The sequence below is a fragment of the Pholcus phalangioides genome, unplaced genomic scaffold (assembly GCF_987345545.1).
Source record: "Pholcus phalangioides strain wild (caught in Gottingen) unplaced genomic scaffold, Ppha-v1.0 ptg000003l_1, whole genome shotgun sequence".
Classification (NCBI taxonomy): Eukaryota; Metazoa; Arthropoda; class Arachnida; order Araneae; family Pholcidae; genus Pholcus; species Pholcus phalangioides.
In genome coordinates, this window is record NW_028301596.1 from 23,660,949 (window position 1) to 23,677,479 (window position 16,531).

The window sequence follows — 16,531 nt, forward strand, 5'->3', positions numbered from 1 at the left end:
TGGCCCTCGCATCGTAGCCGTTCTTCATCTTTTCGGAGCCGATGTTGATCCTATGTCTGGCGATTTGATGCATGTCCTCGAGGCACTCCTGGAGTCCCTGGACGTATTCTTCCCATAGAAGAGCAGCATCTCTCGGTCACGAAACATCAGATTGCAACGTTTCTCTTGCATTTCCCGGTTCTTCATTAATTTAAGCCCAGTGATCATTGAATGGATGACAATAACAAATGGAACAAGACTTTAGTTAAATTATAAATATTTATTCTATTAACTATTAATAATTAGTACAACATTTTTACAAGTTATCTTCTCAGTTAGCATTTTCTCTCAAATATTACAATGAGACAATAAAATAGAATGCTCTCACCGCTTGTCCAGGTATTCATGTATTAGTTCACATTGTCCACACGACACTCCAAGAAGTTTCAGTCAATTAGTGGCCTTCTATACACCCCGTTAGGAGAAACCCTGATACCAGGTTCGGACGGGTTTGAGTCTTGAAATATCTGTTGAGACTATAGGTCAGCCATTACGTAGGAAACAACTGGAGGCGGACGTCAAGAGAGGTCCAAGGGTAGCTGGTCTGGCCACTACTCAATCCGCAGGCGACTGGATCACGATAACATTTGATTAACACATGAGTTCAAGCGACGAGTGAGGTGCCAAAGGCACACCTTCTCAAATTTAACGCATTGTTATAACTGAGAGACGATCTGGCTCACACCTCAACAGGGCGTGAAGCCTTAGTAACGAAGACAAGAAATTAGTTGGAAGAAGTAGTATATAGTCATGTACATCTCTCTATCTGGTCTTTATACAGGAGCGTTCCCACAATGCATCACGACAGAACCGATCACAAGATCGAAGGTGCGGTATTGAGCTTGTGTCTAATTTACATAACTTCTGAGAGAAAAGGAAATATTGTAAAAAATGTAACAGAATCTGGCAACCAAAACAAAGGTGGCGGCCGATCGGCGAACACACAATCTCGCTGATCGATCCAGGAAACAAAATAAGGTAAAACAAATTCAAATCTATTAAAAATGACTATAACAAGGACCATTTCTGTAGGGACCTAAATGGTAATGTTACAAGATCACCTAGCTGGTGAAGGTTCTGTCTCATGAGAGATGGTGAGTATCTGGTGCTCTCGTGGGTGGTCCTCGGTAATGGTCGCAGGATGTTTGGGGCGATTCTGTCTCATGGCGCTTCGACATTGTGGCGGTGAAGGTGGTCCCGGGTGCACCTTAGAGGATTTTTGCGGGTGGCCCAGGTGTCACAATTCTTGCACCACTCTTCCATGTCGGTCTTGGATTTGTCCCAACAGAATAGTTCATGGACCTTCTGGAGAGTCCTAATCATGCAGAAATGTCCACCAGTCAGGCTTTCGTGCAATTCTTTCAGCACTTCTTTTACACAGCTCCTTGCAGGACGAGTTGCCACCGGAACGTCTTTCCATCCTCCGACTCCCATCTGCGCTACAGCACACCATCTCTCATCTCCAGAGAGTTCCATAGCGCCCAGTATCTTTTGGTCGTCGGACTGGAAGAGGCGACATGTTGCCATGTTGGTTTACTCCCGGTGGATTCTTTCAAGTCCATTATCGGTCGTATGTCAGGATCTTCTAGCTGGGCCTTTCAAGTATTCTTATTGCTCCAAGGATCGCCACTTGAGACTTCAGATATTATCCATGTCACTATAGGGTTCACCGGTCCGCACTTCTCTTCTGCCTTGAAGCAATGGTGACAACTCTGTGGACCCGGTCCTGTCGTAAGGGCATCATCATTTCCATGGGTTTTTTTCTTACGAAACTGGATCGTCCTCTTCATGCCACCTGGCTCTTGTGAGAGAACAGTCCCTGTCCTGCCATTAATCTTCTCTACATCAGCTATGCACTCTTTTTCTGCATCTGGAATGTCCATCACTTTCTTTGGAGGTACTTCGTTACAACTACATCTGAGCAGGGCAATTCGTTCCTTCGGCGTGTGCAACTGGTCATTCCTGATGTCCAAGGAAAATCTGTGTTTCCTCAAGAAGTCCACTCCGATGATGCACGGATCCCTTATGTCCTCCACGAAGACGGTGTGTTGCTAGGTGCCCATGGCCAACTTCAGTGAGACTTTCAATTTTCCTCGCACAGTCATTTTCTGTCCTGTGACTGTCTGCAGCGTCAGCGATGCTGGTACGTAGAGAAGCCATTGCTGGAATTTCTGAGCCAGGTCCGTCCTGACGATGCTCACGTTGGCTCCAGTTTCGATGACCATCCTACACGGCAGTCCATCAATCTCGCCTTTTACATGGAGTCCGTGCAGCTCTGAGACGTGGTACATTCGACATGCCGCATCTTCCATACCTGTAGCTGTAATTGAGCATACACTCCACAGGTGGCCTTTTCGTAGCGTTTCCAAGTTCCCAACAACTTGTCTTTCTGGGTCCCATGATCATTTTCAGCACTCTTAAGATCTTTCAGCTCTCTGGTAGCAGCAATGGATATATGTACATAAATGTGTGTATATGTAAAATTTCTCTTTCCTCTATTCAAGTTCTTCATGCATTTCATGTCCACAACACACGTGCGTACTCATATTGTCATATTCATGTAGCTCACCGAATAAGGTGCTAAGCGAGATGCCACGGGTGATCCCTAATTGTATATAACCCCCCCCCCCCCCACAATACTTCTATTTTGTATATTTTCATTAAATCTGCAGGACCGAGTGAACTCAACCCAATAAAACTGATTCTGGCTTCTAGTCTGCAAGTTATCAAACCCATTTGCTCACCAATAAGGTGTTAAGCAAGATGGCTCGCTACGATGGATATACATTTTTTTTATTTCACACTAAGATTCTCATTTTTTTGTTTTTGTATTTTTGTATCCTGTGTATATAATATGGCAAGTGTAAGATAACAGATGAGATGGCATGAGGGGGGGGGGGGCTCAATTGCTTTTAAAACATACTTCCATCCTAATATGTGTACATCAGGGTGTTCCCAGCAAAATCCGTTTGATCATTTCCCTGACTTTCCCTGACTCTCCCTGACCAAATTCAAAAATTTCCCTGACCAATTGCGCGTACACTGACACGCACATATAATATATAATTCTAAACCATCTAATATCACTAAATCAGTGATTCCCAACATGGGCGTTAACGCCCCCTTGGGGGCGATGGAATGTTCCAGGGGGCGGTAGCAGCTACAGGTATAACATAGGATCCTATGGGTTAGATTGCGTTGGGGGCGATGGGAGAAAAAAAATTGTGAAGGGGGGCGAGATGGGACAAAAAAGGTTAGGAAACTATGCTCTAAATTATAGTTGACCCCTCCCCTGTATTTGTGGGGGTTACATTCTGGGGGTGGGGAAAATATGGAAAATTGCAAATAACTGAAACCATAGATTTTTTGTTTACCTTGTTTATTGAACATCACGAGAAGAACAGGGTAACACAAAATTGTAAGGGAATGTAAACGAGGGTGCAGCGATTGATTGTTTGTGATGTTTTCTGAAAGAACATTGTAATTTCTGTTTGCCGTTTCTTCTTCATATCATCAAGTATGTTGGAGTATGTTGACAAGACTTCCTCTACCAATTTTTCTACATGTGTAGAACGTACCATAGAGGGATCTATATCATGAAAACCATCTGGTGGTGAGCCAAAGCAGCAACTGACTTACTTTTGCCAAGCATAGTCAATATACCTAATTTTTTGTATTTTCGGAGCATTATCAGTAGCACTAGACAAATGAGCCATCCTAAACAGGCACAACTCAAATTTGTAAACAAAACATGTAAATGACGATTGCTGAGGAAAAAATCCAATGAAGGAAAAAAACGACAAATACGGGAACCACGAATACGGGGTGGGGAGACTGTATAGCATTTCACAGTAATATACCATTGAAAAGCAAATTACAGACAGATGCTAATATTTTGCCGCCAACACTACTCCTTACAAAATCAAACTGTGTATATGATCTTGCACACAACACTAGTTTCCTTGGAAATTTCACAGAGATAATTGAATTCAAACCATTCTTCAACATATAAAGGTTAGAGGCCCTTTCACACGGAGCGGATGTGGACGCAGGTCCGGAAGAAGTTTTAACAATTGGTATATACAGAGCATTTCAGACAATGTGGAATGCGCCCGCACCTTTGAAGTGTTCATGTGGGTCCGGATGGCATCCGCATGTGTGAAAACCTACGTGCGGGCTCAGCATCCGCACATACAAGTTTCGTACATTAGGTTATTTGGAGCTATTCACACGACGCAGATCGAATTAGTCCACATCTTTGGCTACTTTTTCAAGACAATTTTGCATGGAATTTTTTTAATTATTTGACATAAATATAAAAACACCATATGAAGGTCCCTGTGCATCAATAGGATGTACCCACATATATACGTCTATCCCTCCGTTTCCTTAGATAAAGGAGATATAGCAACTTTAACTGCTTTTTGTCCATACTTTACAATTTTATATAATAAAACCTGCCAACAACGAACACTGACGGGACCAAAATTATAAGCCATTCTGTAATTCATTATGAATATAATTGACTGAATACTTTAATAACTTTTAAATTTAACTACAAATTTTTATTTTTTATTTTTAAATTTTTAAAATTATTATAAAAATATAAATATTTAAAATTGTTTAAAATATTTTTTTATTTTTAAAACTAAATACTTTTATTAAACAACATTATCCATGTACAGCGTTCACTCACGGCTGGATTAACACGTTTGAAATCCCTAAGCACTTGAATAGTTTTGGTGTGTGCCCCCCCCCCAATACCTACATATATACTTTACATGATATTGAGTCTATAAACTTAAAAAAAAAAATTATATTTCAGAAGTGACTAATCTAAGGATGGGATTTCACTCTAAAAGGTTTATGAAAGTTATTTTATAAAACTTGAAAAAAAGCAACCAATAAATTTATCGGTTACATTCGAGAAAATGCAACCAATCAGCTTATTGGTTGCATTTGTAAAAGAATAAAATTTTTATAGTGTAATCCGGGCTTAACACAGAATTGTGATGTGAATATTTCTAAGCACAGACATTTTGAAAGTCTCCACCCCTCCCCCTTTTTCTACTTGCAAAGTCTTCGATATCTCCTGATTCTTTTTTTTTTTTTGGAACATCATTGCATGTGTTTTTGGAATTTTTTTCATATTTTCTAAAAAGACAGATTAGATTTTTTTTTCAAAACCTTTTGAAAATATTTTGAGATATATTCTCCCACTGACTAATTGTGACGATCAAACTGAAAAGGCATCTTTATGTTATGATTAAACTATTAAGATTCTATGGGGGCTCTAGATTAAACCACCAAAGAATAGCTCTAGGCTGCCTATGAGCACTGAATCAGGGGTGAAGGAGAAAAATAATTACAAAAATTAGGAAAAAAAAGTTTTTATGCACAAATTTCAAACTAAAGATTTTTTAGAACTTTAGTGCTCGTGTGAAATGGCATGCGGATCTGGACCCAAGTCCGCTCAGTGTGAAATGGGCCTAAAGGTTCTCTACCCACAGGCAGGAAAAAAAAAACAAGAAAATAAAATGTTTTTTCAGAAGAAATAGAAAAGAAGTTAAGAGCTGGTATTGGCTTTGCTTTCAACAATGGAAAGGAGGGCAGATTGTTTCTTGGCCAACATTGTAAAATCCCACCCTTCAACTGATAAGACATCTCTCAGTAGGGGATCTGGAGGAAAATGCTGATAAGGATTTTTTTCCTCTCCCTGGGGGATCTGAAAAATAATCTTCCATGGAAAAAAAGTGAACGTAAACCATTTGAATGTAGATTTATCCTCTCATTTTTCCCCTTCAAATTTTCCCTGACTTTTCCCAAGTATTTAGAATTTTCCCTAACTTTTGACAAATATTTCATATTTTCTCTGACTTTCCCTGACCGTTTTTTGATTCCCTGACTTTCCCTGATTCTCCCTGACTTTCCAGGTTGCTGGGAACCCTGTACATTCATCTGCTTATTGAATCGCTCTAAAATCTACCTCTCCTGTGATCACCTCTATTCTACCCTGATGGAAACTTCTAAATAAAGAATGTTCTACAAAATTCTATTTTTTGGTTTCTAAGTCGGCGGCGCCACCGTACGGACTGTTTGGAGGGGCGGGACCTTCTAGAACATAGTCTCCCAAACTTTTTGTTCCATTGCCCCCTTCATCAGAAATTTTTTCCTCTCATCGCCCCCCAACTCAAGTAAACCCATAGGATCTTATGTTAAACCAGTAGGTTCCATTGCCCACTTTGGGAAACACTGTTCTAGAATGTTCTTCCAGCCCTCCGCTATGTCTCAGACAATCGCGTCTTTTTCCGATGAACCGAAACCGGTATCAATTCTCGTTGCCAATGGAAGATTGCGATAAAGAATTGTGCCATCTGTCGTCTATAGTTCGTAACAATACCTTCTTAATTTGGTCTGCCATTAAAACAATAAAAGGAGCCATAAAAATGCTTAGGCCTTGCTCTTGACCTCATTAAGACAGACTTGACCACAATGAGAAGAAGAGGAGTCAGCTCAAATTGTGATTACAGTGGAACTTTGGTTAACGAGCTTAATTCGTTCTGCCAACATGCTCGTAATCCAAATAGCCTGTTATTCAAATCAAACTTCCCCCATAGGAAATAATAGAAACTCATACAAATCATTCAACAATTATTCATTCACATAAAAATGACTAATAAAAACAGCATTTTCAATAATTAAACACAATAATAATATATAATACAATAAAATATACATAATATAAATAAAGTCATAGATAAACATACAATACGATAATGTTTACAAACATTATTGACTATTGATTTACTCTAAACAAAGAGAGAGAGGAGGATGATTTATAGACTCCTTGTTGTAAACTCATTCTTTCTGCATGACTTTCAAAAAGAGCCTTATCCAATGACATTTGCTTTTGCCTCCTTATTAGGATTTCTAGGAAATTGGAAAATCGCAGTATTCATTGGACAGATTCATAGCTTGCACACTGCTACAGCTTTATTTGGGTGGTTCTTTTCTACAGACTTTTGCACAGATTCCCACACTTTACACATCTCTCTAATCTCATTTTATGTGTGAGAGAGGGGGACATCTCCTTACTTCTCCCTTCCTCAGATGAGATACTGTTCATAAACTCTTGCTGGTGCATGCGAAAGAGATCCATCATTTCATCTACCGAATGAATGAACGCCAGGGTCTCTGCCACTGGACTTATCCCGTTGCCGAGATCTCTTCCAGCCCAGCTTCGTGGCAGAGTCTGGAACAAAGTGAGTGCACCTAACAGTCTGAGTGTGCAGCTAGTGTTGTGTATGATATTTCAGTGCTGCCATCTATACTTCAAATTGTGAGTGAAGTGTAATGATTGAATATTTGTAACGTTGTAGACCTGTTGCTCTCTGTGGCGAGACTTTTTAACGGGGAGATCGGCTCGCATTCGCGCCTTGATGTTGGGAACCACAGAAAACCAACTTCAGCCGACCACCACTGTGGGGTTCAAACTCACTTCATCTACCGTCAACTAATAGACATTTTTCACCACTAATTCTCGAATACCATCCTCATGCACCTACAGTCCATGGTCTTCCCCAATCTCTTTGATAAATAGTGGCTCTTGTTCATGAGCTAGCCCCCCCCCCCCATCCCTCAACGTCACATTCAATAATGCAATCAACCCACAGTTTTTTTCAGAATTTAAAAAGAATTTTAAAAAACTTCAAGCACACATATGCCTGGTTACGCACTGTTACATCTACTTTCGTATTGTAAATATTCACACTCGCATGTATGTTAATTTTCCAAGTGAGACACGCTTACCAGAGACTGTGTACGGAGAATAGTACCACAATTCCATAACACGTGTGTGGGTAAAAAAGTGAAATACCATCAACTCAGTTGTGATAACGTGAAGATAAATCAGGGTGTCTACCAAATACCAAAAGCAAAATTCTATGACTTTTCGGTGACCTTTTCTCATTCGCAGGGCTCCCATTTAAAAAATTAGAAAAAGTAGGATGGGGGAGGGTACCCCCTTAGACAACATATAATCATGGCATTTTGAAAATTAATTTTTTTTTTCATAGCACACTGTTTCAGTATCCTGTAAGATTGATTCAAGAAAAAGCAAAATGACAAGAAATGACTTGGTTACAAAAACAATTTTTGGCCAAAATAGGGTCTTAGCAGCCACGGATAATTCTTTTCTGCTCTCCTCACAATATATATATTACATTATTTTTGGTCCGATATAAATAAGTCAAGGTGGGCCAGATGGTTTTACTGCGTTGTCCATCCCTTTTTAAAAGAATTTGTTTAAATTTTAGTGGTCAATGTCAGTATAATCATTTTTGACAAATGAAGCACTTTCATTTCTAACTTTTTACTTGAGCATTGTAAATATTGTATGTGCCTCCGCATGCCCTAAAAATACAAAAGAAAATTGAATGCTTTGCATCATCAAAGTCACAAAACCTGGAATAGGTCTATGCTTTGTTATGCAAACCGTTGTTTTACATATACACAAAATGTGCACCATAATTTTGAACCATGAATGTTGGTTACTGTCCAACACCATGAAGTAGTAAATACAAAATTATTTTTTTTCAATCAGGCAGAAGTTTTTAATGACTATTCTACTTGTAGAACCCTCAAACTAAGCAAATGAAAAATTACTAAACCATCAAATGATCCACATACCCACCTCCAAAATAACCTTAAAAACAATACAATTTCTACTTTGGCAGAATCATAAATTGCAATCGACTACATTTGTATTATTTGGCATTATGTCCATGATTCCCTTCTCAATTAAAATAAATTATACAAATTTTGTTGGAAAAGTAGGACAAGTGGGAGCCTGCATTCGACAATATGAGCCATGCTGGACTGTTTTCTTACATCAGTTGTTCCCAAACTGTGAGTAGTGACCACCTCGGGGGTTTGGGTTAATAAAATAGAGGGTATTAATGAAAGGAGGGGGAATGCAAGTAAAAGACATGAATATTGTTTCAAATTTTTAAAAATGTTTAAATTTAAAGTTGATTTAAATACAATGCCCCATAGAAACTAGACCCTACGGGCTCAAGCCCCATAGAAACTAGACCCTAAGGGCTCAAGTCACATAAGTCTTCCCCCCCCCCCCCAAGCAAGCTCCATGGGCGAACCCACACTCGTTGAAAACATTTCCTGTGAATGCAAAACTGCTAAACACACTATTGATCAATATAAAGCTGTGTGCACAACAGCAGCATTGCACTGCGACGCATAGCAATAATGGGCTCAAAACAGAGCAAACGACCAGAACGATGTTAAAGGGAGCAAGGTGTGATTGATCGAGCAGTTTGTACAGTCGGTTCAACAATCGGCGCGACTGTTGAAATCAGCAGTTTGCCGTTGGAATCTACGAGCATCGCAAAACACGGATGAGCCCATTTCTTTAATGATTGCATTAATGCAATCAGGTAAAATAAAAAAATTAGAAGAAACATTTCTTATATATGAGAGCTGAAATCATCATTTAAGGGTACATAGTCCAGCCGATTTTCCAATTCGGAGGGAAGCACATAAAGTAGGGGTCTTCAACCCGTGGTCCGCCGTCACTATTTTGGTGGCCCACCGAAACATTTCGATCGATTGATGAAATATCGTTAAAAAATAGGGTAAAACGAAGATTTTGACAAAAAAAAAAAGTCACCTAGCTTCATATAGACTTATAACAAGGACAGGCTGATGAGTTTACAGTATTTAGCTTCTTAAGTGTAAAAGTAGTAAAGTAGTAAAAGTGTATGGTGCTAAGGCCACCAAACACTTTTCACCATAAATAACTTCGAGTACATCCCATCCTCCTTTAGTGGGAGAAAGCAGAAATGAACGGAATTTCCATGGTATCGTATTTCTCGGGTGCATGGTTCCGAAAGGAGCAGATGGATGTATGCATCTTGATTGGTTGGAAGAAGGGGATTTGTACAATATTGGTACAGTTAGTTTACTTCTTTTTTTGATCTTTGAAGCCTTTGATCAGAAGCCTTTTAGTCTTTAAATGAGTGCATGATGGCAACAGTGACAGCAAAAAAAGGAAAATTGAAGAAAAAGTGAGATTTTTTCAAGAAAAGTGGTCATCCCTTTATTTTTTCATTGAACACAAGGCTAAAGCAGTTTGTCTAATTTGCAATGAGAGCGTAGCCACGATGAAAGAATATAATACTAAGAGACATTACGATACCAAGCATAGTGCGAAGTATTCTGGATTGGAGGGACATTTTCGAAGTGAAAAAGTCAATGAACTGAAATCGAAGCTGAACTGTCAGCAATCATTATTCTTTGGAAGAAATAAACAGTCTGAAAATTGTGTTCGCGTTAGTTATATAATATCAGAAAAAATTGTGAAACGTGGGAAGCCCTTCGTTGATGGAGAATTCATTAAAGAATGTCTTCAGTCTGCAGTTGATGTGCTTTGCCCATCACAGGCTCAAGCTGTTTCGAACATCAGTTTGTCTGGTGTGACAGTAGCAAGACGCGTGGAGGATCTGTCAGCAGATGTATTCAAGACCTTGAAATCCAAATGCGAGGATTTTTTGTTTTATTCAGTAGCTATGGATGAATCGACGGATGCAACAGATACCGCACAAGCAGCTATTTTCATTCGTGGTATTGACAAAAACTTCAAAATTGTTGAGGAGTTAGCTAGTATCGTTGCACTTAAGGATACCACACAAAGTTTCGACTTATATTCAAGTTTGACAGAAACATTGGCCAAATGTGAGTTGGACTTAGACAACATATCTGCCATAACTACAGATGGTGCTCCCTCTATGACCGGTCAGAAGACAGGGGTAATCACATTGATAAAATCAGATGCCGAAAAATGTGGGAATACGAAGATGATGGCTTTCCACTGCATCATTCACCAGGAAAACTTGTGCAAAAAGTTTTTCTCCAACTTTGAGCATGTAATGTCTGTTGTAGTGAAAGCGGTTAACTTAATTCGATCCAAAGGACTTAACCATAGACAGTTTCAAAAATTCTTAGAGGATCGACGTTATTTATTATACAAAAGTAGGCTGGTTGAGCCGGGGAAAGATGCTTCAGCGCCTGTTTTCCTTGAAGGAGGAAGTTGATGAATTCATGAAATCCGAAGGAAAACTTATTGGGGAGTTTCAAGATAAAAAGTGGGTGAGAGATTTCGCATTTCTTGTCAATATCACTGGTCATCTGAATGATCTAAACTACCGCTTATTGGGGAAAGATCTACTTGTCCATAATCTTTATGACAATGTGAAAATGTTCGAAACTAAATTAGTCTTTTGGGAACGTCAATTGCAAAACAAAAACTGCATACATTTTCCAAAATTGTTGGAATTGGTAAATAGATCTACAACTTGGAAACCGGACGATTATGTACAGTGCATTCCAAATCTGAAAATGGAATTCAGAAGCAGATTTTCCGACTTCAGCGAGAACAAAATTTCTATGAAAATGTTTTCCTCACCATTTTCGGTTGATATCGAAAGTGTTCCACCAGAACTACAATTAGAATTTGCAGATTTGCAATGTGACTCTGCAGTTAAACGCAAGATTTTTGAAATTCCTTCATTAATTGATTTTTATTCTAAGTATGTGTCCAAAGAAAAATATCCAGGAATACGCAAACATGCATTGTTCATGTCTTCTATATTTGGCAGCACTTACATATGTGAACAGTTGTTTAGTCGAATGAAGAATACAAAATCAAAAACTAGAACACGTCTCACTGATCAGCATTTGCAGGATACTTTACGAATAGCAACAGCACAAATTTTACCTAACATTGAAGCTTTAGCAAAACAAGCAAATTGTTTTTGCTTCAAGCAAAAACAATGTCAAGTTTCGCATTAATTTAGGAATTACATCTACTCGCATTCGTAATGTAAGTAACCAAAGACTCTTTTTTTATTTGGTACGTAATTAATTCAACATATACATGTATAAACAAAAATCATCCACTTTCATTATGTTTCATAAATTATAAAAAATACCTAAAAATAATTGTCTTACCCCAATTCAATTTAATTTTTTAAAACGAAAATGCTACACAATGGAATCATAAAATACGTAGTACGCGTTGTATTTAAATTTGTCGTATCTGAGAGTAAGTAGGATCAACCTTTGGAGGGGGAGGGGGGTGGGATACACCGAGATTGATTGGAGGCACAAGAAATCTCTGAGAAAAATTTAGATTTACCAACTACCAAAAGCATTTTCAAGCAACACAAATGTATTAATATAGCAAAAAAGGCATTTTTTGACACTATAATTTGAAATGTTTTTTAAATCATTCAAAATTAATATTTGTTAAAATTAATTGAATTGAATGCTACAATTTTTAAAAACATTTTGAAATATATTTAGTTTGTGATCGTCTTTGATCACCGTATCAGAGGGGTGGGGCAGCACCCCCCCCCTCCCGCCGTTAATGAGTGGCTCGAGGAACGCAACAAATACTTTATGTGGCCCTCAAGTGTAAACCGTTGAAGACCCCTAACATAGAGGGTTGATCCAACCTGGGGACTCTAAATGAGATAATTCTCTTTTTTTTCACACTACAAATTCACTATACGGGGCCCGTGAAAAATTTGGCCTGAGCCCGCACAAAAATCTCAGCTTAGGGAGGGAGCCCTACTGCAAGATGTGGGGCCACTAGGATAGTGTTTCCGTGGCACGGTTGATTTCTTTTTCTTGATTGGAAGGCCTCGGCATACACAAGATTAATGGGAAATAAATGGGTAAAAATGAAGCACTAAACCACTCACTGCCCAGTTTGGCAGATGCCAGGGCCCAGCAGTTGATGAACATTACACTAGACCAACCAAGGGCCCGTCTGAAGGACGGATTTCTCATATTCCTTTTCCTATTCTCTATCATTATGCTTAGGTGTCCGTCTAGATCAGGCATCTTGCGAGCACCCAGAGTGCTTGATGTTCGTGTCAGATTTGGTGCTCTCGACCATTTGATCAACATTTCATTTAAACACCTTATTAAAATTGCATTCAATTATTAAAATCATCTGCATTTCATGCATTCATGTCGAACATGACATACATAAGAGTGTTCTTCTTTTGAGGTACAGGCAGTGCTCGCAACTGGAAAAAGGTTAAAGACCTATGGTCTAGATCGCAAGCTTGTTACCGTATGCTCTTTTGTCAGCTGCCTCCCTTGCATAATTCATGGTTCATCTGCGGCTTCCCAAGAAATTTGGCAGTTTTTCTCACCATATAAAAGAACCACTTTAAAGCATAGGTTTTGTACGCACAAATTCATATTTTGAGCTCACCCCGAGGCACACTTCTGGAAGCACTGTGGTACTCCTTTAAATTCAGCCCAAAAGTTATGTGGCAACACAATTAATGTCGAACGAGTGAGATGTCAGTCTTCTCGAACTCTCTTGTTCTGTCACATGCGTATACTGTATGATTTCATTGTTCGCTATATAGCTCGTATAGCTAGTCTGTAAAGATTGACACGATAAAAAAAAATGGATGATAATTTAAAAAATTCTTTCAGGAGGGAAAAAATTGGTACCCTTTCACCTATACCCCAAAAGTATAGGGCTGACAGGGCTGCTGCCCAAGGCCTGGGACAATCACCATCATTGTTTTTTAGCATCCTATAAATTTACTACAGGCCCCCCCCCCCTCCCCGGCAGTGAAAACTCAGGCTTGCAGACCTGTCAAAGATTCAACAGCCCTGCTCCAGGATGTGGGGGGGGGGGGGAAAGATCATGTCCTTTCTACGGAAAACCAATATTGTTCCCAAGAGGACTCCCTACTGCCATGTGGTCTATTACAGTCCCTACACAGAACACTGCTTTATTAGGGGGAATATTACAGATGTTGGAAGGTCCAGACTAGCAAAGAAAAAAAGTTATTTTCTGTTCATCCAGTCTTAATAGCTTTTTTGCCTTACCCGTATAGCGTCTGCCCCAATGTAGGGTGGCTATATATTGGCATTGTTCTTTTCTGTTACTACTCACCCATCCATCCTTACGGTCAAAAAAAAGAATGAATAAAACCTTCGAAAGAAGAAAGATATTGAATGCCACCGCTTCTCCAAAGCCTAGATTTTAGGGGAAAAAATTGGAAAAAAAATATCTCTGGAGAATCAAAAAAATCAGTGACCTTCACTTAAATTTTGTGACTTTTTCAGGATTTCCATGACCTTTTGCTCATTCCGTGATTTTTCTGGGCCTTCGTGACTTTCCCGTGATGGTAGACGACACACTGTAAATAAACAAAGTGCAAATTTTTTGCTCGTTATGCAAATCATAGCTCTTTAACAGAGTAAAAATTTGTTCAAAATTTTTGCTTGTTAGCCAAAGTTCCACTGTACGTGCCGCTCCACGGATAATGTAAATATGCAAAACCTCTTATCAATTTGTCTTCATTTAGGAGTCTTTGGTGAATGTACTTTTATCGCGAGATATTGTGAATTCATTGTGTTTACTTATTTATCTATTGAAATGTTTACAATTTTTTATTTTCTTGCAAAACACTCATAAGCTGAAGGTTCACTGAGTATGGCGCTGAGCTTTTCCCAAAAATATTGGTTTTTTTTAATATAATGAAATAGGGATTTTAAAGCATTTGCTTTATTTCAAGGTCTCTATGAGGAAAAATTTTACATGTATTAAAATATGTAGTATTATGGGAAGGGTATTATACAAAACAATAATTTTCTAGCCCTGTCCTAAAATGTCAGCAATAAGTTTAAGTGCCCATTGCATGAAAAAAACGGTTGAAAAGGGCTGATTCAATCCACCATTTTCAACTAATATCTAAGAAAAAGAAAAAATTAAAACCTCTGAACTAATATGGGGGAGATGAGGGCTAGTTGGCATAGCTTTCGCTTTTTAATTTTTATAATTTTTTCCTTTAATACTTACAGCAAATGTGACAGATGCTGAGAATAGTGGTACTCCTTGATGAAAATATCATTCAAAAGTGTATGCTCATTTCATCAAATGTTAAAATTGTTAATGCTTACCAACTTACTCCAGATGTGGGACAGCTTTGCACAACCTCTGGGGTAAGTTGGCATAACATGACGGTTAATAGGATCTGAGGAATGAATGTAAATAAAACTTTTATTTTAATACAAAAACTGCAGAAAAAAATGACGTGCTCAATATTTTTGACGTAGAAAACCAATGTAAAAAGAAAATTCACAAAAAACTGAAAAGAACAAATGAATCATTATATACAGCTTCATGTCCACCAAGAAAGTAGGTCGATCGTTGGACTTGAACTGGCGGTTGTAATTTTCGCACAATTCCGCTGTGTTTATACATAATTGGCAAGTTGATCTATGACAACATGTGTTCTGTACCAACATGCCCCTCAGCTGCGATGCCAACTTGCCCTAACATAGTTCTTTACACAAGAAGGCTGTCTCACTGTTCCATGAAAGCTTCATGAAGTATTTCAACACATGAATACAAATTTATTGACCACTCTACCCATTAAAACTGTTGAAAATGTCTGAACTTATTCATGGGCTATACAGAATTAAAAAAAAAAACTTTGAGTGAGAAAAAATAATTTCCGGGCAGGAAATCTCAGGAAACCTGCTGTCCTTCCTCTCTGGAAGCTTCCATCACACTGAAGCTACAATGGATGATGCAACACCGTAATGTGGTTCGACAGTGGCAATACTAGCACTCAGTGCTCACTGCGGTAGAAAAGAGGTGTATGTGTCCAACTTGCACCTTATGCCAATTAGCCCCAGTCTCCCCCTAATATCAAGATGAACTGAACACAAAAAACAGAATGAAGATGACAAAATATTGCTTACCATGTGGGGGGCACTAATTGTGACTGCATATCCTATCCCTTGTGGAGAATCCATGTAAGGGTTGTTTTTACAAAAATTTTTCCTATCTACAGCCAGCATCGCCTGCTCTACCCTAGGACTTTTTATTATACCATTTCCTGAAAGAAAAAACTATGTATATCATTCTTTTTAAAGAGAATTTCAAGAAAGTCATTCATCCATAATAAATTTTTAATCCAACTGCTTGATAAAAGGCGGGAGGGAGGGGGCAACGGCTCAAAACCGGAAACCGGGTATTAACTGAATTTCCGAGATATATCTTGAAAATTCAGTTCATAGGCGTACGCAGAATTTTCTTAAAGAGGGGTTCCTTTTTTTTTCTTCTCAAAGGGGGTTTCAATTTTTTCTTCTTCTCGAGGAGTGTTTCTAAGTTTTTTCCTGCAAAATAACACTATAATCTCGGTTTGAGAGTGGGGGGGGGGGTTAGAACCCCAAACCCCCTTTGCGTACACCAATGTATCTTACCTTCGGTCAAACAAAAACTGAGATAATATGAAGTGGCTGTAATGACAGAGGATTAGTGTAATTCTCCCACAAAAAAATAAAAAATTTCATATCAATGTCTCATCACAAGGCAAAAAAGTTATCGGGTACTAGTCCCACAAATCCACATAATATTTTTCTTCATGGTTGTTTA

The 16,531-nt window shown here is 38.7% G+C and overlaps 1 protein-coding gene across 10 annotated transcripts in view; it reads right to left on the bottom strand.

Annotated features, from left to right (window-relative positions):
- Pcmt (Protein-L-isoaspartate (D-aspartate) O-methyltransferase) overlaps positions 1-16,531 on the bottom strand; it is a 121,732-nt gene that overhangs the window by 70,358 nt on the left and 34,843 nt on the right. For 7 of the 10 annotated variants that reach the window (XM_089246967.1, XM_089246991.1, XM_089246974.1 and 4 more), the window contains exon 3: positions 15,856-15,992. The exons of the other annotated variants lie outside the window; for them this stretch is intronic. In XM_089246967.1, the coding sequence (XP_089103093.1) occupies positions 15,856-15,992 (137 nt within the window). The remainder of the gene's footprint in view (positions 1-15,855; positions 15,993-16,531) is intronic. 10 annotated transcript variants of the gene reach the window in all.